Source organism: Aethalodelphis obliquidens, unplaced genomic scaffold, assembly GCF_003676395.1.
Source record: "Aethalodelphis obliquidens isolate GAN/ISIS:26980383/991018 unplaced genomic scaffold, ASM367639v1 scaffold28, whole genome shotgun sequence".
In the NCBI taxonomy this organism is placed as follows: domain Eukaryota; kingdom Metazoa; phylum Chordata; class Mammalia; order Artiodactyla; family Delphinidae; genus Aethalodelphis; species Aethalodelphis obliquidens.
The window spans coordinates 974,151-994,117 of NW_020837972.1; the positions used below are offsets into that span (position 1 = coordinate 974,151).

Below are 19,967 nucleotides of genomic sequence, written 5' to 3' on the forward strand. Positions count from 1 at the left end.
TAGAAATCAAGAATATTGGTGTAAAGGAACTAACACAGGGTGCCCAGATCTATAGATCTATTTAAATAAATCCGCTAGGAGATTTATGGGGGTGATGGGGAGTGAAATGACCAAGTACCACTGATTGTCCTGATTGGAGTTAGCAGGTGACCAGGTTTGTGGTTCCTGCAGCCAAAGAGAGATCTTGTTGAAGGCCATCTTCTCCCTCTGCAGCCTTGGTGAGGACAAGTCCCAACTTGGAGAGTTGCTGGTGTCAGTTGTATAAACAGTTGTGTAACCAGGTTGACACTGAGGTCTGCAGAGATGTTCTCAGGCAGAGAAGTTATGTAGGAAGAAGGGCTGCTTTGCTTCGAATTTAAAGATATTGACAGCATCTACTATTTTGCCTAATTGGCTCTGCTCTTTGGCAGTAAGATCCTTTTTTTTTTTTTATGGAGTGGGTACAACAGTGGAAGAAATCTTAGTCATTATTATTTATTTATTTATTTATTATTTGATAAATAGCTTGCTTTTTGCCTGTTCAGTGTTTGCACCAGCACATTTTTTGGTCGTTTGAATGCTAAAAATCTGGAAGTGGAACAGAGGAAGATGGCTTTTAAATCCAATTTGGGTAGCATTGTCTAGCTTTTGAGAAAACTTGAGTGTTTTTATGGGAATATATGGTTATCAAATAATCCCTCTTTTTCTTCACAGACCTGTTTGATAAATGGGGATAATCACACAATAGGAAGTAATTCTTAGAATTTCCAATGCCATATAATTATAAAGAATCTCCCCAGATACGAATTTCTTATTCCTTTCTTTGGAGCAAAGAAAATATTCAGAACAGCTAAAAGTCAGCTATACTGCTTAAATTCTAAAGCCTTCTGTTCAGAAGGCTCTGCCAAAGTGGTGAAAATAAGACTACTTTTATTTTTAGAAGAAAATAACAAGAAAAGGGGGCATAGCAGCAGAATGTTAGAAGATGGTTACTAAACCCTCAGGCCAGATGGAGGCATCATTCCCAAGCCACAGTATGTCTTACATCTCAGTGTGCTTTAGTGAGGAGTAGTAACCGCTACCTCTGAAAGAAATGGTGGCTGTATTAATCATTGCACAGATGGCAAAGCACAGAATGGGTCTCCACTCCAAGTGATGTTGAAGGGACAAATCATCATAGCCAAATCTATTTGGAAGAAGCTTTTTTTTTATTTTGGCTGCGCCACGCAGCCTATGGGAGTTTAGTCCCCAGATCAGGGATTGAATCTGAGGCCCCAGCAGTGAGAGCGCCTAACCACTGGACCTCCAGGGAATTACTGGAAGAAGCTTTTTAAAAGAGATCATCCCTGCTCCTTCTTACTACCTTTGGTGGGTGAATTTCAGCAAGGAAATTTAGTGCTTTACCCTTAGAATGCAGCAGAACAAACAGTTGGATTTCACTTTAAATGAAAAGGGCCCAGTGTGCATTCATTCTGTGCTCAGTGTTACTGCTGTTGTGTTTTGGGAGGAGTCGAGAGAGCATGAGATGGGGCCTTTGCTAAATTCTCATTAGACAGCTTAGTCACTAATTGGAGAGACAGCACTCTACAGATGATTAGAGAACAATAACTTGATCTTGAGGGAACTGTCAAGGTAGTTAAGGATTAAATGGTGTGATAGAAGCGCTAAGCACTATAGCATTTTGGAGAAAGACTTGATTTACTCTCAAGTACCTTGAGATTGGGAATCTTGACTGAGGTGCCCCTAACTTCACACTTTTCTACTTCAGTGCCGTATTAACACATTCAACAGGAGGAATAAAAGCAACCTCATTTTACAAGTAGAATAATAGAATTAGTAATATAAAGTTTTTGTTCTTACTATATTGGGGAAAGTATCTTCCTGTCTCCCATTCTGAAACTAGATTGATAACTGAACTCGGAAATCTCCCCCAACATCAGATGTAGTTTGAATTCGCCACACATTCACATTGTAATTTAAAGAAGGGTGAGAAAGGAATCAGACTCCCGTACCCAAAGCATTCCTGTTAGGTGGGGCCAGACCATAACGTGCCTGTCAGAAGTAGAGTGTATTTTTATTGATCTTCTGGACTTCCTTGGATAGGGACTGCCATGCCTCAAAGAAAGATCCCTTTTGTGATGCCAGGTCAATGGTTAGTAAATGGAAAATTAGAGCAAATGTAGCTGAAACAAATACTGCTCAAACACATTGCAAAGTACGAGGAACTTGAGTGTTGTTCTGTTACAGCCTCCGCTGAGGACAACATCATTTTGTCGCCTCTGACTTTTGACTTATAGCTCCATTTCACATCTCCTTTCCAGCTTCTTTCTTTTTCCTGTTCTCCCCAATGGGAGTTGGATGGAGGAACGTTGGGCTAACTTGGAGAGGCCAGACTTGGTCATGTTGGGGGAAACTTAGATGTGCAGCCTTCCACACTGGGTCTGTGATTGTACATAGCTGCTACCAGGGCCTGAAGCACAACTGCAAAGAAGGTAGTTTGGCTTTGCCCTCCTTGTCTTGCTTCTGAGATGTATGTTGGGACGGGGAGCAGACAACCTCCAGCTGCCTAGACTCCCTTCTGTCCAGAACTCCCCCATCTTCATAAAAATCCTTTGCTTAGAGGCTTTAGATAGCACTCAATTGACTGACTAAAGTGAATAGAATGTGCTAGGAATGTATCTCTAACTGCTGGAATGTCTGGGGAGATAGGTTCAAGCAGAGAGGCCTTCTAGTTCTTGCTAGCTCTAGCTCTCTGCTTCTCAAAGAGTGGACCAGTGGTGGACAGTATTGGCATCACCTGGGAGCTTGTTAGAAATGCAAATTCTCAGGTACCACCTCCGACCCACACTACTAGACTCTGCAGGGTGGAGCCCCGAATTTGTATTTTAACAGGCTCTTCAGGTGATCCTTATGCACACTGCCTTTGCTCTAGCTGACACTCTTCTCAGTCTCCTTCTGCTTAAACCCTCCTGCTTACTGATCTGCTACAGGGAGTAGCTATCCTATGAATTGTAAGCTCCCTGAAGGCAGTGATCACATCCGCATTATTCTCGGCTATTATCTTCATCACAGAGCCAGGCACATTGAATAACTGAGTGATAGGGATAAGCATTTTAGCCAAGTGAAGATGCCATACTGCCTCCTTACAAAGTTGAAGGAGTTACTGCTGTGTCACCTAGTCTCTTTTGGCCCTGAGGCAGTGCCACACGTGACTGTGGACCTGAGCACTGCTAGCTGCTTACTTACTGTTGGTCACTGTGTGGCCAGGAGGACCCTCCATAGGTGGGTCTCTTACTCTCATAAACATATGAAAAAGCTTTAAAATGAAGTCCTTGGGCAAGAAAGGGATCTCAGACCCACTGTTAAGTGATGATTGTGTGTTAAAACAGCCTGTGTGGACTTCCCTGGTGGCGCAGTGGTTAAGAATCCGCCTGCAAATGCAGGGCACACGGGTTCAAGCTCTGGTCCGGGAAGATCCCACATGCTGTGTGTGGAGCAACTAAGCCCGTGCGCCACAACTACTGAGCCTGTGCTCTAGAGCCCGCGAGCCACAACTACCGAGCCTGTGTGCCACAACTACTGAAGCCCGTGCGCCTTGCGCTCATGCTCCACAATAAGAGAAGCCACTGCAATGAGAAGCCTGCGCACGGCAGCGAAGAGTAACCCCCGCTTGCTGCAACTAGAGAAAGCCCGCGCGCAGCAACGAAGACCCAACGCAGCCAGACATGAATAAATTTTTTTTAAAAAGCATCAAAATTAAAAAAAAAAAAAAGAAAACGGCCCGTGAGTCCTGTTCTACCAAACATAAGGACCTAGAAGTAATTCCTAGGTAGTGTTCAAGAAATGCCAGTAATCAATCCTTGGAGGTTTTTCAGATACACTTGGCTTGAACCAATTTCTAGATCCCAAAGCAGAGTCTTCGTGTACATTTTATGGCTAAAGCATACAGCAAATGGCTCTTGGCTAGATTTAGAACACTTTCTTTACCACGCTCTGTTCCTGACCCAGTTTGAGTCTCCATATGACACTTTGCTTCCTCCAGAAGGAAACTTTGAGAAATTTTTGCACCTTTTTTGCCCTTGCTTCTGCTTACTAGATCTCATTTGGGTTCTCCAGACTGATAAAAGGCACTGCCACAGGAAAAATTTTCTTATCTACCAGTAGTACTTCCAAGAAGGTCCTTATTCTCGAACTTTCAGGAAGCACCTGTGATTAATGTTTCAGCAAAGTTCAGCTTCCTGAACATCGAATGATACTTGAAAATCTCTGTGGCTTATAGTACTTCTGAAATAGCATTTTAAATTACATTAACTAGTCCATTTAACAGAGGTGGTTATGACTTACTTGAGTATTTAACTTGAGGGGAGGACAAAGAGCATTTTAAACTGAAGTTCCACTGCTTAGATAGTTGGGTGAAGTTGGTGAACTGCAGCTTGGGGGAGACAAAAATGTCCTCAATTAGGGAATAGACTCCAAGGCAGCCTTGGGCTTATCCCTGTAGTACCTTAAACTGACCTTCTTCCTTTTTAGTACAAATGCTCACCTGATTCCAAGGCCTGTGCCGTTCCTCCTTTGCCTGCCTAGTCCTCATCACTGGGGTCAAAAGGCACCTTGGAAACTCTAGTGTGGTTCCCTTCCCTGTTTGGGAATCTCTTCTCCAGTGTCTCTGATGTGCTTGGACCCAGACTGCTCTGAGTGACCACTTGCTGCTGTAGAGACAGCTGCTGAAGGAAGGGGTTCTTCTAGCCACTGGAATGGCAGCCTTAGTCTCATACATTTCCTTCCTGTCGGTCAGGACGCCCTGCCACAGCTGCTCTGTCTCTTATTGTCGAAGGACTGTTCCTCTCTCCAGTCGAGCAGGTCCAGTTGGAAACCAGGCAGCTCTCACTATACTCTGTGCCATCTCACTTCTGGGATGGGGAGCTATTTGAAGGACCCATAGCAAGGAGGGGATGTGATGATGAATACTCGTGGCCCAGAAACTATGGTTGGCCTGGGGCTAGTCACATACTGACTTAGTAATTCACCTTCTAGATAGCAGCTGCTACCACTGTGTCCATAGCACGTCTGGCTCCATCACTTTATCTGAAGGCTACCCCGAACTTAACCCACAAACGAGGTGCCCTGTTGAATTTGAGCACTGTTGATAAGGTACAGCATGTAGTAGTTGGAGTACTTTAGTGTCCACAGCAGAAGGCAGAGGTGGAAAAAATCCAGGTGCAGAGAGGCAGAAGGATGGTTGAGGTGTGTATGAAATCCGTGCATGTTCAGTGGCCCTGGCTGTGGCTAGATGCTGGACTAGGTATTCTCTGTCCCTTCCTTATACATTCTCTTATGCTTTGTCGTGGACTAGAATGCATTGGAGAGCCTTTGATGGAAATTCCTACCATCAAGGGCCCTGACATTTAACTCACACTAGCTAGGACTGTTAGAAGGAGAAGGCCTTTTTGGACTAAGCTTCACATTGATCCACCTTCCGATCACAAACAGGTTGCCGCCCTCTGGTGGGTAACTGCCCAGTAATGGCAGCTCCTTCTTTTACAGAAAGGCGAGAGGACCTTCGCGGAGGATTTATGCTTTGTTTTTTGGATGATGGAGCAGGAATGGATCCAAGTAAGTGTTGGGCTGATTGCTTCTTTTGGGGAGGAAGTAACCATTTTTACAAAATGCTTATTGTGTTAACTTGTTTTTCTGCCTCACTCTTGTGACTAGAAGGGAGAGGGAGGTCTCTTGCAACATCTCAGGCTTAATTCCACTCACAGATTTGCTGGGTTTTATTCTAGCATGGGAGATAGGATCTGAATGGCAGCCTGAAGTCCGTCAGATTACCTGTCTCTTGACATTGTATTTATCAGCTTGTGTAACATCCTGGAGCTGGAACTGTGGTGGCCTCCCCCAGCCTTATTACCACGTTCTGGTAACAGAACAAGGGCCCAGTGATGGCAGTACTGACAGGCCAGTCAGAGGTTTCCTCCATTTGCCTCATGGTTGTGAATTTCCTTGGACAGAGGTTTTCAGTAGACAGACAGCCCTGCTTGGATTTAACAAGGCTCAGACCTTTGATTTTTGAGAGTCTGGGAAAGAAAAGCAAACTTTTCACTTTGTCTTGTGTCCGCCACTTCAGGTGATGCTGCTAGCGTGATCCAGTTTGGGAAGTCAGCCAAGCGAACGCCTGAGTCCACCCAGATTGGGCAGTACGGGAATGGGTTAAAATCGTAAGTATACTAGAAGCCTGTCCCAGGACTCAAAACAAAATCGAGCAATGCCCTCCTGCTTCTGTCCAATGAAAATGTTCCTCGTCCTTGTCCGTCCATCACTGTAATTCTGGAACAGGAGGAGAGTCGGGAAGGAGTTGTGGTTTGGGGACTTAGCAGCTGATGTCCAGCCTACGTCACAGATCAAAGAGTATGAACATCCAAAATCATTGAGGTGGGAGAAGCTGTAGGTTTCTCTTGGCACTGTGCTCTGGAACAGCACCTCTCCTCCTACTGAAAATTCTTATTTTTACCTTGTGGTTGAAGATGCAAGTGGCTGTTTTGTGGGCTTGGGTTGCTTATGAGATGGTGAGGGGATCACTCCGTGGTGCCGTGTGTCCCCTGAGCACCTGTCACACTTTGTGCCAGGCACTGGGGATCCAGGGTGAGTTAGTGAGAGACCCAAAACACCCCCCCACAACACCACCAAAGGACCTGGTTGCTACTCACATGTCCTGCCAGGCCCTGTAGCAGGGACCTACCTAATGTCTCCCCATCCCTTGAGACTTCTTTCTCAGCCCTTGGTTCCCACTTGTTTGGCATTTGGAATGTGGTGTTCTGGTTTTGAGTGAAGCCCCAAGAGAAAGATTTCTATTTCTGAAATGCTCACTTCCAGTTGTACATACCTTTGGATGGAATAAGATTTAGTGGGATTGGAGTTTCTACAAATGGAATTCTGAGTCATGTTTCTAGTCTTGCTATGGAAATGTGTTGTTTTATTTGAGGGTGGTGTTTGGTTGGGCAGCAGCATCAGTTGTCCCTCCATGCAACCAGCTTGGATGTATGGGGAAGAGAGAGAGTGCTTCCCATGATGGCAAGGACCTGGTACCTGGATCTCCCACTTGTCTCTCAATAACAAGCACTTACCATGTGCTGGGCACTGTGCTAAAAACTTTACTTGGATGATTTCGTTTAATCCTCACCATAGCCCTGTGAGGTATATGTACTATGATTCTCATCTTCAGATGAGAAAATTGAGGTTTATAGGGGTGATGTGACTTGCCCAAAGGTGTGAAAATGCCCAAGTGTAGAGCTGAGATATGCACCACGTCTTTCTGACTGCAAGGCCGGAGCTGCTGTCCATCTCACTTAAGTCAAACCAAAGTTCAAATCTGACATCAGCCGCTTAATTGCTTCTGTGAGCCTCAGCCTCCTCCTTTGTAAATTGAGATTATAACACATATGAGTAGGTTAAGAATCTATCATTTCTGTGAGAGCCCTAGCCTAGTTTCTCCCTTCTTACTTCATCTCTCCTTTGATCTTTCCATGGTAGATTTTGGGCCTGATTTGGTGGGCCTGGGGTAGGGCCCAGGTGATTCTGGTGTGGTGATCTAAGTTTCCAACAACTGAGTTCTCCTAGAGTCAGATGTAAGAAACCCTGACTTCCCTTCTGGATTATAGATAAAACCCCTTCCTGGTTTTATCAGCTCTGTGACTTCAGACAAGACATTTCACCTTCTCTGAGTATCTGTTTCCTACTGTAGAAAATGGGCTTCTAAATGCTGACATTCTTCCTTACTGAGGAAGCTTCAGGAGCAAATGAAATGTGATTCTGGAAGTGCTTAGAAGACCAGGAAGGAAAGCATACCGAAGTTGAGAGTGTTGCCATCAGCATATACTGGTAGAACGACTTTTGAGAAGGCGCCATTGAGAAGGAGCCCTCTAGTGTTCAGAGTGAATTCATTTTGAAACCAGTGTAGAAGTTGAAAGAGTTTCAGGAGGAAGTGATTTGTGGTGAGAATAGGGCTGTGAAGCAGAGAAGCCAGCAGAGAAGTGGCGTTTCTGGGTTGTTGCTATTTACCCTCCAAGGTCAGGATCAAAGACAGGGAAGAGGCACAAAGTGAGAGGTTTTGCAAAATTAGGGTAAGAGCAAGCTTTGGCAGAAGGTAAGCTAATTTGCCTCGTTTTGCCACCGGTAAGTTTCAGGGAGGCAGGAGGAGGACTGTGAGATTGTCTGGGGAGAGAGCATTGCCAGCACCTCGGGAACTGGAGGAGGAGAAAAACAACTTGGCAGCCACCGGGGCATCTCTGGATAGTGTCCTGGAGTTTTCCTGAACATTCGGGGAAATGGGGCATGGCGTTCATTTGCATACTTGGCACACTGGCCCAGTTTGTATTTGTATTTACATAGAAGGGAGTAATAAGGCTTCCCACCGCTGTCACCTCCCTGGGGTATTAGGAGGACTAATGAGGTAATAGCCATAAAGCCAGAAGCTGCTCAGAAGACAGATCAGTGGGTCCTGTTCCCACTGGTGCTTCACGCTTTTGCCCTGTTCAGTGTTTCCCGGAAAGGCCTGTCCTTGCCTGCTCCTCAGAAGGATTAACTCAGCCAGATAGAGGAAGGAGCAGTTGATTCCGTTCAGACTTTTGCCTTGTGGAAGTCAGCCTGGAGGCACATTTTTCAGAAACCAGTTGCTTCCTAAAGCAGGGACCTGTGGCTTAATGAGGTGACAAAACAATTCAAGACACAAGATGGTTGTGGTTACAGGACATGAGCCAATTGTAGGCCTCCTTGGAACTGTGTTCAGCAGTGATACTTTGGTTAGCCCTGTGTTTGGCTGAGCCTTGGGGCCATCCTGGTTTTTTGAGGACTTGTGAGCATAGGCAGTGGGCTCTTCCCTTGATGGTGCTGCCGTTTGATGAGTGGATGGGAGGGGAGTTTGTGTCAGTGAAGGAAGGACAGGGTGAGACCTGGATGTGCTCAGTGTGGAAGATGATGTGTGTGTTGGAGGTGTTACTGGAGTGAAACCTGGTGGCTCACAGTTAGGCCACAGCAGCCCTGTGTGGCTGGGAAGAAACCAGAGCACAGGCAGCGACAAGCTGGGGTGAGACTCCCCTGGGGCTGATGCTTGGTGGTGAGAGAACCCTGCATGCTGGGAAAATGTGGTTGAGAAGGTGATGAGGAGAAACTGAGGCCCACGGAAGAGCAGGAGGAGGAGTGTCGGGAGGTGGGGGGCGGGGAGGAGAGGGAGCGAGGGCTGTGGAGCTCAGCTCAGGGTCCTGGGTCCTAGGGAGGCCTTTAGGGGAGCCCTCCAAAGGCAGTCTCATCACGTCCAGAGGGGGGATTTGCTCCTTCTTCAGATGAGCTTTTGAATCCCTAGGAGAATAACCCATTTCTGCTTCCCTTTCAGGGGCTCAATGCGCATTGGGAAGGATTTTATCCTCTTCACCAAGAAGGAAGAGACCATGACCTGTCTCTTCCTGTCGCGTACTTTTCACGAGGAGGAAGGCATTGATGAAGTAGGTCCCATCCTCGTTCTCCCAGTCGCCATTCTACTTCCTAGTTCTGCCCAGGCTGTTTTCATAGGTCATTTGCATGCTGGGCTTATTGGCGTTGCAGGATTGCAGCCACATCCCCTGTTAGGGGATTAGCTGGTTGGTTGGATGAACTGGTTGAGGGGTTAAGGCAGGTGTCTTTTTTTTTTTTTTTTTTCTGTACGCGGGCCTCTCACTGACGTGGCCTCTCCCACCGTAGAGCACAGGCTCCGGACGCGCAGGCCCAGCGGCCATGGCCCATGGGTCCAGGCGCTCTGCGGCACGCGGGATCCTCCCAGACCGGGGCACGAACCCACGTCCCCTGCATCGGCAGGCGGACTCCCAACCACCACGCCACCAGGGAAGCCCAAGGCAGGTGTCTTAATGGGAGAGGAAGTAAAATCTCACAGCTTCAGAGAAGAGATGTCCCAGTTCTGAGAATGAGGCCTTCAAGTGTCAGGAACCAAGAGTTGGATTTGTAGGTCTCGTAGATCTGCAGCTTGAATTCAGTCCTGGGGTAGGGGTTGTCACTGGGGAGAGCTGTTTTATCAGGGGGAGTATTTGGGGTTTCCCTGACTATGGGTGGAGACCACAGCTGGTGATAATAATAGGAACAGCACTGTCTTTCCCATATGATGGTGATTTTGTGGAATGTGCTGTGAGTGCATTTTCCTTTTGAGGAAATGTGTTACTCTAACCATTTATATCAGAAGCTACAAACAAGTCTGATACCTGCAGGGCCTGGACAGGTAGTGAAGCAGGTGAACACATGGAAAGTCATTTAAGTTTTTCAGTAAGTGGCAGCTGACACACAGCCTCAGCTGATATTGTTATGCTGGAAGGAAGGCCTAATGACTCTAGAATATTCTGATTTTGAAACCTTTTGGTAATTAACTGTGTAAGTTAAACACATGCACAGCTGATTCTCTTTGGGCCTGGTGGCTCATATCTGCAGAGCTGGTTTGGTGAGGTCTGCGCCCGCTCATGGGAGGATCAGGGAAGGCCTTGGCCTGCCTAGCCTCAGACTGGACTCTTAACTCCTTTCCTGTGTGAGAAATGGAGGCCAGAGCTTGAGAGGGGGCCAAGAGGGTCTGCAGAGAGAAATCCACTCCTGTCACTTAAACAGGTGAAATGCGGTCAGTGTCAGTCTAACTCATCTGTGTTGGTTGGCTGTGAGTAAATTGGTACTGGCCTTGTTTAGATGTGAGCCTAAATCATAGCAAATCAGTTCATGCTGGGAACGAAAGGCTCTTTTTCTGCCGTCTTTACTTCGTGAGCCACTGGGTTTGTTTGCCTTTTTGGTGAGTGAGAGAAGTGCTGCAGCTGGCAAGCACTCCCGGGAAAGGTGGGGCAGGAGGATTTGGCCCCGGCTGGGCTTTTCAGGACTGCTTCCTGGTGGACTGAGGGTGGTGCGAGCAGGGGCTGCGCGTCAATAGAAACAGTCTGTTCCTGGCCTGAGAGCTGGTGGGGGCTGTGGGAAGGGCAGAGGGGCCACCTGACGAGAGGTGGTGGCCTCTGGAGAGCAGAGAGGGTAGGTCGGGCCTGACCTCTGGGCCTTGGGGAGTGTGTGGGACTTTATTAAAAGCATCCAGGAAAGGGAATCTAAGCAATGTATTAGATCCTCTTTGAAATGATCAGTTTGGTTATTGTGTGGTGCCTGGATTGGAAAGATTGGGGTGTTGGTGTCAGAGGCCCTGGCTGTCTACAGGACTCCAGCAGGGAGGTGAGAGAAATAGGAGTGGCCGCAGATTTGGTGTTTAATCAGTTGGAAAGGGGAAATGGGAAGGGGGGGTTGTAGATGGCTGAGGTCCTGGTGTGGCACTTGGGGGTGGGCTGTCTGGAGCTGGGGAAGGATGGAAGAGGGGCAGTTTGGAGGGGAAGCGTGTACGTTTTGTCCTGGACACGCGAAGTTAAGTCTGGGTCTGGAGCTCGGGGGAGGCTTAGACTCCAAGGAATCTTTGTAGTGAATGGGCTCACCTAAAAGAGCGTGTTGGAGAAGAGGGCCTGGGGTCTTAGGCATGCCCACCCACATGTAAAGGCCAAGGAGAAGGGCAAAGCAGCAAAGGAGGCAGGAGCGGCCAGAGGGGTAGGAGGAAAGCCAGGTGAGTGGTGACCCTGAAAGTAAAGGAGGAATATTCCAATGGTGGGTGGGTGTCAAATGAGGTGAGTGCCCAGAGGTTAAAGTAATGCCGTTGTCACCTGGGACTGCTGTGAAGATTGGGAGGTGTAAAGGAGGTACCAATTCTCAGAACACACATGGAATTCAATTCCCCCGGTGAAAAAGCTAGGTTGAAATTTTTTCCTTACTTGGAGCTAGAAGGTCACTGTTTTGGATTGTACTCTAGTGTGAACTCAGCCAAGATTTCAAAATAAGATCACTTTTAGCTGGGTGGGAATGTGTCCAGACCAGCCCCAGGGCTGAATACTGTAGCTTCTTAGAAACCAGTAAAGTGCCTCAGAACTCTTAACAGTTTATCACCACAGAGCTTGTTAAAATACAGAATCCCCTTTTCTGCAGGGTGGGCCAGCCAGCCATTTTGAACCTCTGAGGTGCCTGGAGTGGTTTGCTCTGCAGAGGGAATCCCAGGCTACAGGGCTCCCCGGCACCTGGGAGAGGGGTGGGGGCGTGGGGGAGAGATGCATGTTGATGTCTCCGGGGAAGTGGCGTTTTAGTAGGGTTTTTGAAGAATGAGTAGGATTTTTCTCCCAGCTTTATTGAGGTATAATTGACAAGGGTAGGATTTTCTAGAAGATTACGTAGATGTAAGATTAAATTTTACACATATGGAAGAGTGTATTAAAATCTATGTGTATATATATGTATAACTGAATCACTTTGCTGTACAGCAGAAATTAACACAACATTGTAAATCAACTAGACTTCAATAAAATTAAAAAAAATAACCTACGTACAGTTGAGAGTAATTATAAAGCAAATACCCACGTAGCCACCACCGTAGACTGATGCTAGAAGTCCCCATGTGTCCCTCACCAATCATATTCCTTATTGCACCTCTTAAGGAACTGCCTTGGTGATGATCAGTCATTTCCTTGTTTTTCTTTATAATTTTGTCACCTGTGTATGCATTCTTGAATAATAGTTTATTTTTTGCTTATTTATGAATTTTATATAAATGGACTCATACTATAGCGTTTTGTTTTTAGATTTTATTTCTCCTAGGATATATACCTGGGAGTAGAATTGCTGAGTTATAAGTTATGTTTGTGTGTGTCTTTAGATTCACTAGGTCATCGCAAATATGTTTTGCTTAGTGGAAATAATAACTTATTACCAGATAGGGAAAATGACCAGGGATATCCCAAGCAGGGAACTGCTCATGCAAAGACCCCCAGGCCATAAGGCAGCATACCCCAGAGGACCTAGCAGTGTGAGGCAGAGTCTTGGGAAGGGGCAGAAGCTAGAGCCACTGGTGCCAGGCTGGGGGGCTTGGGCCTCCCCTTGGGGCAGTGTGGAGCTGCTGTGGGGAGGGAAAAGATGGATGCACATTTGCGGGGGGAAGGCTGTTCTGGGGCTTCCTTCAAGCGTCTGCTTGTGCTTCCTCCAAAGGTGATAGTCCCATTGCCCACCTGGAATGCTCGGACCCGGGAACCTGTTACAGACAACGTGGAGAAGTTTGCCATCGAGACGGAACTCATCTATAAGTATTCTCCCTTCCGCAATGAAGAGGAAGTGATGACTCAGTTCATGAAGATTCCTGGGGACAGTGGTAAGTAGGCCTGCGGCCTCTAGCATCAGGGAGCTCCAGAGCCAGGAGCAGTATGGGGATTGGCTGGGGGTGCCTGGTAGAACAACAGGATTTCTATTCCCTAGGAACGCTGGTGATCATCTTCAATCTCAAACTCATGGATAACGGAGAGCCAGAGCTGGACATAATCTCAAATCCAAGAGATATCCAGATGGCAGAGACTTCTCCGGAGGGCACGTGAGTGTGGCTGGGTAGGGAGGAAAAGGGAGGTGACTTGAGGTTGAGAGGGGTGAGTTTGTTCCCTGAATTCCCCAGTTTTAGAGTTGGTAAAGCTGAGAACTCAATGTCTTCCTGCCACAAGGCAGAAGGGATGAATAGAAGGACAGCAGGTCCTCAGCTAATCCAGATCCTTGCCCCAGCTCCTTAACTTGAATGAGAAAGAGACCAAGGCCTAGAGAGGGGAGAGGAATTGCCAGGTCCGTGCTGGGATGGTGGGGCCAGTTTAGGTGTCTGTGCCAGGGACGTGAGAGGAGGTGGGATGTGGTGCCCACACAGAGGAAGCACCCCTCAGGGCAGCAAGAGAAGCCGAGATGGGAGGTGGAAAGGTGGAGAGCCTGCAGAGAGGCTGTCCACCCAGGCCTTCGGTTGGGCTGGTGGTGGGAGGGTGACAGCACCCTCCATTCTGCTGCCTCCAGGAAGCCAGAGCGCCGCTCCTTCCGCGCCTATGCTGCTGTGCTCTACATTGATCCCCGGATGCGGATCTTCATCCACGGGCACAAGGTGCAGACCAAGAGGCTTTCCTGCTGCCTCTACAAGCCCAGGTAGGGGCCTGCCCACCCTGGCCTGCTGTTTCCTTTGGGCCAAGAATGGGGCCTGGCCATGTGTCTCTGGGGCATCTTTGAAGTGATGGTGGATCAGCGGCTCTGACAGTGTTGACTGCGTTTGGGTCTTTAAGCTGCTTGATTAACTGCAGACAAACTACTGGGTCCTGAGGGAGGGGCAGAGGTGGCTGGTGAGGTTTGTTGAGTGTGCCTTCTGTGAGGTGGAGGGTGCTCAGCCTGACACGGTGAGCTGTCTGAGCCTCTGGTTGCAGGGCCAATGGCCCTTTAGACAGTACACAGGGAAGCAGAGGCCCTGCTCGTTGCTGAGGTTGGTTTCTACTGTGGGATTAATGACACACTCGGAGAGTAGTGAGGTTGCTTTTCAAAGATGGAGCAGGATGGCAGGGGGCAAGTGGAGTAGGAAATTGAGTCTTTTTGCTAAAATAAGCTTGGCTTTGACTCATCGGAGGGCCAAGATAGTTGCTGCCCTGCACCTCTGATGCTCAGGCCCTCTGGTTACTCGCCCCCCGCCCCCCCAGGATGTACAAGTACACGTCAAGCCGGTTCAAGACTCGCGCGGAGCAGGAGGTGAAGAAAGCTGAGCACGTGGCACGGATTGGTAATGACCCCCTGGGCAGGAGGGTCGTCTGGGGGATGTTGCTTGCGGCAAAAGCAGGATCCAGGCAAAAGCTCCATGCAACACCCAGGGGTGGGCTTTCCTGAACCACTGGTCCAGTTTCTCTCCCACCTCTCCCTCAGCAATTTTTCTTTCCAGGCTACTCCTTCAGCCATTTACAGGCTGTTATCTAAAGCTTGCCTGCCCAGAGTGAAGAGTCCCACACTGTCCTCTGGCACAAATACTTGTGAAATTGGTTTTCTTGACTCCAGGGCAAAAATCTCAAGGTCTCTCTTGCTGACAAAGCTTCTTGGCTGCTCAAGGAGAGTGGTTGGCTGAGGACTGTTGGTAACTTCCAGCTCCTGCTGAGGGTTTAACTCTGGTTGCCTTGGGCAGTGCTTGACCTGTTCTGATTCATTTGTAAAGTTGGAAAAGGTGTCTGTTTTCCTTGGGGCCTTCCTTGACTTTCCAAGCAAGGAGGCTGCTCTCCCAGCTCACCTGTTCCCTGACAGTGTACGAATGTCTCATACGGGAGGGACTGCACTATGGGGTCCAGGAGGGATAGCTAAGAGTTTTGACCTTTTGAATTCTTATCATGGTTTCTTCTGGGTTTCAGCTGAAGAGAAGGCAAGGGAGGCGGAGAGCAAAGCTCGGACATTAGAAGTGCGCCTGGGTGGAGACCTGACACGGGACTCCAGGGTGAGGCCCCAGACCCAGCAGCTCTTCTCCAGCGTTGCTGCCCTTAGGATCCCAGAGCTCGCCTGGCTCTGTCTACCGCCAGTCATGAACCCCTTGCCCTAGAGCTGCAAAATGGGATGTGATGATGTTTCCATAGTCACTATTGAACACACTGTATGGCAGGATCTTGGCAACCATGTGAGGTGGACACTGTTAGTATCCTCAGTTTATAGAAAGAAATGGAAGAGGGTCACTTCCCTCAGGTCACACACAGCAGTAAGGGTCAGCAGTTCTCCACCCCTCCCCTGCGACACACACACCTCTTCAGACTGTTGTTTCAGTTGGGGGTGTTTCCTCCTCTGTGTCAGCAAGTCTGGTCAAGTGAAGCACAGCTTTTGTGTTTGTCCCTAGCTAGGGCCCTTTTCTGTGGAAAGGAAGTAAATTTCTAGGTCTGTTTTTGCGTCCATGTGATTTAAAGTGAGAAGTTTCAGATGTGTTGTTAATGATATTACCAGCTGTGGCCCATAGCACTTCCTCTCCTTACTTGGTGCTGGCGTGTGTTTCTAGGTGATGTTGCGACAGGTCCAGAACACGGCCATTACCCTTCGCAGAGAAGCTGATGTCAAGAAGCGGATCAAGGAGGCCAAGCAGCGGTGAGTGCCCAGCTGGCCTTGGGTCTTTTAAAATTATGTAGCTTTTGTATGGATTATTGACAAAGAAAGAGCTTGAGGAATCCCTCTCCACCCCACAAGGTTGCTATTCTGTCACATGCAGATTGCTTTGAGAAAGCCATTAATGTTGTGATTCCCAGACGTTTGTCACATGCCCACCACAGGAGAGGTTACCCAGCTCAGTTCTCCCCTGAGCCAGGACAAGGTGGGCAGAGCCAGCACCTTGAGTTGAACACCAACCTGTCCTCACTGGCAGCGCTCTCACCTTCCCTCCCCGCTCCCTCCCTTCCTTTCTCCCCTTTTCTCTCTCCTCCATTCTCTCCCCACCTTGCCCATCCTTTCCCTCTTCCTTTCCTTTTTCCTTTTTTTTCTTTTCATTTAAAGGATGTATAAAATGCTTGTAGTATACAACTTGTAAAATACAGACTATTTAAGAAATACAGCTGTAAACTCCCTTATACTTCTCCCACCTGGTGATATGTACTCTTAATAATGCTATAGATTGAGTTTGTCCCTTTTAATCTAGACTGGGCATTTGTCCTGGCTCATTACATGATCTCCATGTCCCCCACCATGTCTGGAGCCTCTGCAGGCTCTGGGCCTGAGTCCTTGCTTACTTCTTGGCCTCCTCACCACAGGCCTAGGTTTTGGGTATCTGCCCCGTGAGTCTGTCCACTGATCATCTATCTGCTTTTCAGTTTCCACGATTTTGTTGACATTCATCCCATGATCATTTCTTCTCTCACATGTTTATTGTTCTTGTGAATTTTTGTCTTTTTAAAATTAATTACTGTCACATTAGTGGAATGGTTATGCAGATGACCTTGTGTTTATTCTACTAAATAAGCATCTTAGCAGAGATTTGCAACAGCTTCACAGAATCCCATTCATACTAAATACATCCCCGTTTGATACCAAAAGCTAAAGTCATATGCTGTTAATTAGGGAGCTTAGAGTGACTGCACAGTGAGTATCCTTGTCAAGTCTACAGGTTGCATATTGAATGCAAAGGCAAAACTTAAGTGTCTCAAGTTTCAGCTTAAGCTTAATACATCTTAAACACCATGGTATTTGTGTGTTAATGGGTTGATCTGTTTGAATTTATCTTTTGTCTTCTCAGAGCGCTTAAAGAACCCAAGGAACTGAACTTTGTTTTTGGGGTCAACATCGAACACCGGGACCTGGACGGCATGTTCATCTACAACTGTAGCCGCCTGATCAAGATGTATGAGAAAGTGGGCCCACAGCTGGAAGGGGGCATGTGAGTGCTGCCTGAGGAGAGCTTCAGCCCAGGATGGTCGGCGGGAGAGGTTTGGTCAGTGGGGTGACAGAGCCGTGTCTACCTCCTCCTGCAGGGCATGTGGCGGGGTCGTTGGGGTTGTAGATGTGCCCTACCTGGTCCTGGAGCCTACACACAACAAGCAGGACTTTGCTGATGCCAAGGAGTACCGGCACCTGCTGCGGGCGATGGGGGAGCACCTGGCGCAGTACTGGAAGGACATCGCCATTGGTAATGCCCTTTCGCTTCACCTCCAGCCTTGAGATCCTCTCGCTGCCTCAGGGGGCTGACTCCTCACGCGATGTGTGGGTGCTTGTCTTCCAGCCCAGCGGGGAATCATCAAGTTCTGGGATGAGTTCGGCTACCTCTCTGCCAACTGGAACCAGCCTCCATCCAGTGAGCTGCGTTACAAACGGCGGAGAGCTATGGAAATCCCAACCACCATCCAGTGTGGTGAGTTGGGGGTCGGCACCTCCTCCTGACTCCTTTCCATCATAGTCACCGTGCTGGCCTCCTGAATGCACTGACATTCAGGGACGTATGTCCCACTAGGGATATGAGTCTGTTTGGTGATGGCCCTGGGAGCTCAGTCTTGGGGCTGTGCTGTGCCCACCTGTTCCTTCTAAATGAGGCAGGAGGTCATCTACCCTGCCGGGTCTCACAAGGTTTGGTACCACATCGGTAGAAGTGTGAGTGATGACTGAGTCAGGATTTTGCTGGAGGAGGGAGAGGGGTTGGGGCCGCTGAGGGTCCGTGGTATAAAGTTTCCATCGTTGCTGGAATCACTGTCCCTGAGAAGAGTGACTGTTCTGTAAGGAAGGCAGAGTTGGAGCCAGACTGAGGATCTTTGCATAGAAAGTCGGGGGCATCTCTGCCTTGGGCCTGGCTGGGAGGAGCCTGGTTATTGTTGGTGGGCATGGCTGATGTTTTGTTGGGGGTATGTTCTGTGTCACAGATTTGTGTCTGAAGTGGCGGACCCTCCCCTTCCAGCTGAGTTCTGTGGAAAAAGATTACCCTGACACTTGGGTTTGCTCCATGAACCCTGATCCTGAGCAGGACCGGTGAGCACTTTTTCTAACAAGGAGTTTGTGGGCGTCCCCACCTCCCCCCGTGCTTTTTCCACTCTTCCACTATGCTTCTTGAGGTCAGTGCTCATATCCTTACATCTCTGTCTTGCTGTGTATAATAAATGCCTGGAAATAATAGAAGTGTATCCTGCAATGAGTATTAATTCTGTGCATTTGGGAAGTCTGAGGTTGCTCTGGTGAGAGAGAGCATGGGTTGGCTGAGGAGGAAGGACCCTGCCCTACCTGGAGCTATCTTGCCACACCCTTCCTAGCACTTTCTCTCTACAGGTGTGAGGCTTCTGAACAGAAGCAGAAGGTTCCCCTGGGGACGTTCAGAAAGGATCTGAAGACACAGGAAGAGAAGCAGAAGCAACTGACAGAGAAAATTCGCCAGCAGCAAGAGAAGCTGGAGGCCCTGCAGGTGTGTGGGTCATGGGCAGTGGGCACATGGGCAGGACCCCTCAGTGTCTCCTCTGTTCCCTCAGGCTCAGTTTCATCCTTCTGTCACCCATGAGTGCTGCCCAAGCTTCCCAACCCCAACCTCCAGGCACACTGGTTCTCCAGTATGCCTTGATCATTCTTTAAAAAAAAAAATTTTGTTTATATATTACAAAGAGGTCCGATTCATTTAGAATGTTTTGAAACTCCAGAAAGTACATATCCTGTCTTAGAGGTAACCACCATTAACTGCACATCCTTCCAACTTTTTATGACCTCTACATACACATAAATACATATATTTTTTATTAGAAATAGAGATCATGACTTACTTGTGTCATATCACACACACATACTTTTTTTTATTAGTGCATAACTATTTTCTTGGGCTAGTTTTCCAGAAGTGAATTTGAAAGAGTAAAAGGATTTTTAAAATTCTATGTTTTCTTTAAATAACTATTTCCAAATTATTCTCCAGAAGATGTATTATGTTTTGTTTTTTACTAGCAGTACATTTATTTTTAAATGTTTTTGCAAATTTGATAAGCAAAGATACACATCTTAAATTTGAATTTCATATTTCTAAAATTGAACAACTTTTTCGTGTGTTTCTTTTAGAACTGCTTATTGTTCTCTTATATTACTGTTGTTTTAAATTTTTTTCTTAATTGACTAGTCAGGTTTTTTTAGATATATGTGTGGTATCAACCGTTTATCGTATTTATTACAAAAGCCTTTCCCTTTCTGACTTCTGCACAGGCAGATGCTCTCATTGTATGCATGCCTCCCTGTCTGCCAATTCCCACCTGTCCTTTCCAGCTTTGGCCTTTAGGGATCTCCAACCTTTTTGGCTTGTTTTATAGGAATTTAGTCTACTGACACTTTTCCCCAGTCTCTCAATTGCTGGATTAATCATATAGAATCCTGTAATTTGCTGGTAGTTTAGTGTTCGTGAATTTTTGTCTTCTCAGTGAGAATGGGAGGCTTGTAATAGTAGGACTGTGGCCCAGGGGTTCTTTTTTATTTGCCCACTGTCCCAGACTGTGGGGCTCCAAAAAGAGTTTGCTTGAATGTACCAGATACGCAGACGATCTCCTCATCATGTTTACCCTGCAGAAAACCACACCCATCCGCTCCCAAGCTGACCTGAAGAAATTGCCCTTGGAAGTGACCACCAGACCTTCCACTGAGGTAAAGCCCAG

The 19,967-nt window shown here is 47.6% G+C and overlaps 1 protein-coding gene across 12 annotated transcripts in view; it reads left to right on the top strand.

Moving 5' to 3' along the window:
* MORC2 (MORC family CW-type zinc finger 2) overlaps positions 1–19,967 on the top strand; it is a 40,059-nt gene that overhangs the window by 12,267 nt on the left and 7,825 nt on the right. For 7 of the 12 annotated variants that reach the window (XM_027124290.1, XM_027124281.1, XM_027124282.1 and 4 more), the window contains exons 4-19: positions 2,301–2,471; positions 5,524–5,592; positions 6,104–6,194; positions 9,365–9,473; positions 13,057–13,216; positions 13,321–13,432; positions 13,891–14,016; positions 14,556–14,635; positions 15,249–15,331; positions 15,878–15,963; positions 17,102–17,242; positions 17,337–17,491; positions 17,585–17,713; positions 18,216–18,321; positions 18,616–18,748; positions 19,882–19,956. In XM_027124290.1, the coding sequence (XP_026980091.1) occupies positions 2,301–2,471; positions 5,524–5,592; positions 6,104–6,194; positions 9,365–9,473; positions 13,057–13,216; positions 13,321–13,432; positions 13,891–14,016; positions 14,556–14,635; positions 15,249–15,331; positions 15,878–15,963; positions 17,102–17,242; positions 17,337–17,491; positions 17,585–17,713; positions 18,216–18,321; positions 18,616–18,748; positions 19,882–19,956 (1,826 nt within the window). The remainder of the gene's footprint in view (positions 1–2,300; positions 2,472–5,523; positions 5,593–6,103; positions 6,195–9,364; positions 9,474–13,056; positions 13,217–13,320; positions 13,433–13,890; positions 14,017–14,555; positions 14,636–15,248; positions 15,332–15,877; positions 15,964–17,101; positions 17,243–17,336; positions 17,492–17,584; positions 17,714–18,215; positions 18,322–18,615; positions 18,749–19,881; positions 19,957–19,967) is intronic. The other 5 variants (XM_027124286.1, XM_027124288.1, XM_027124291.1 and 2 more) reach the window with 1 other exon arrangement.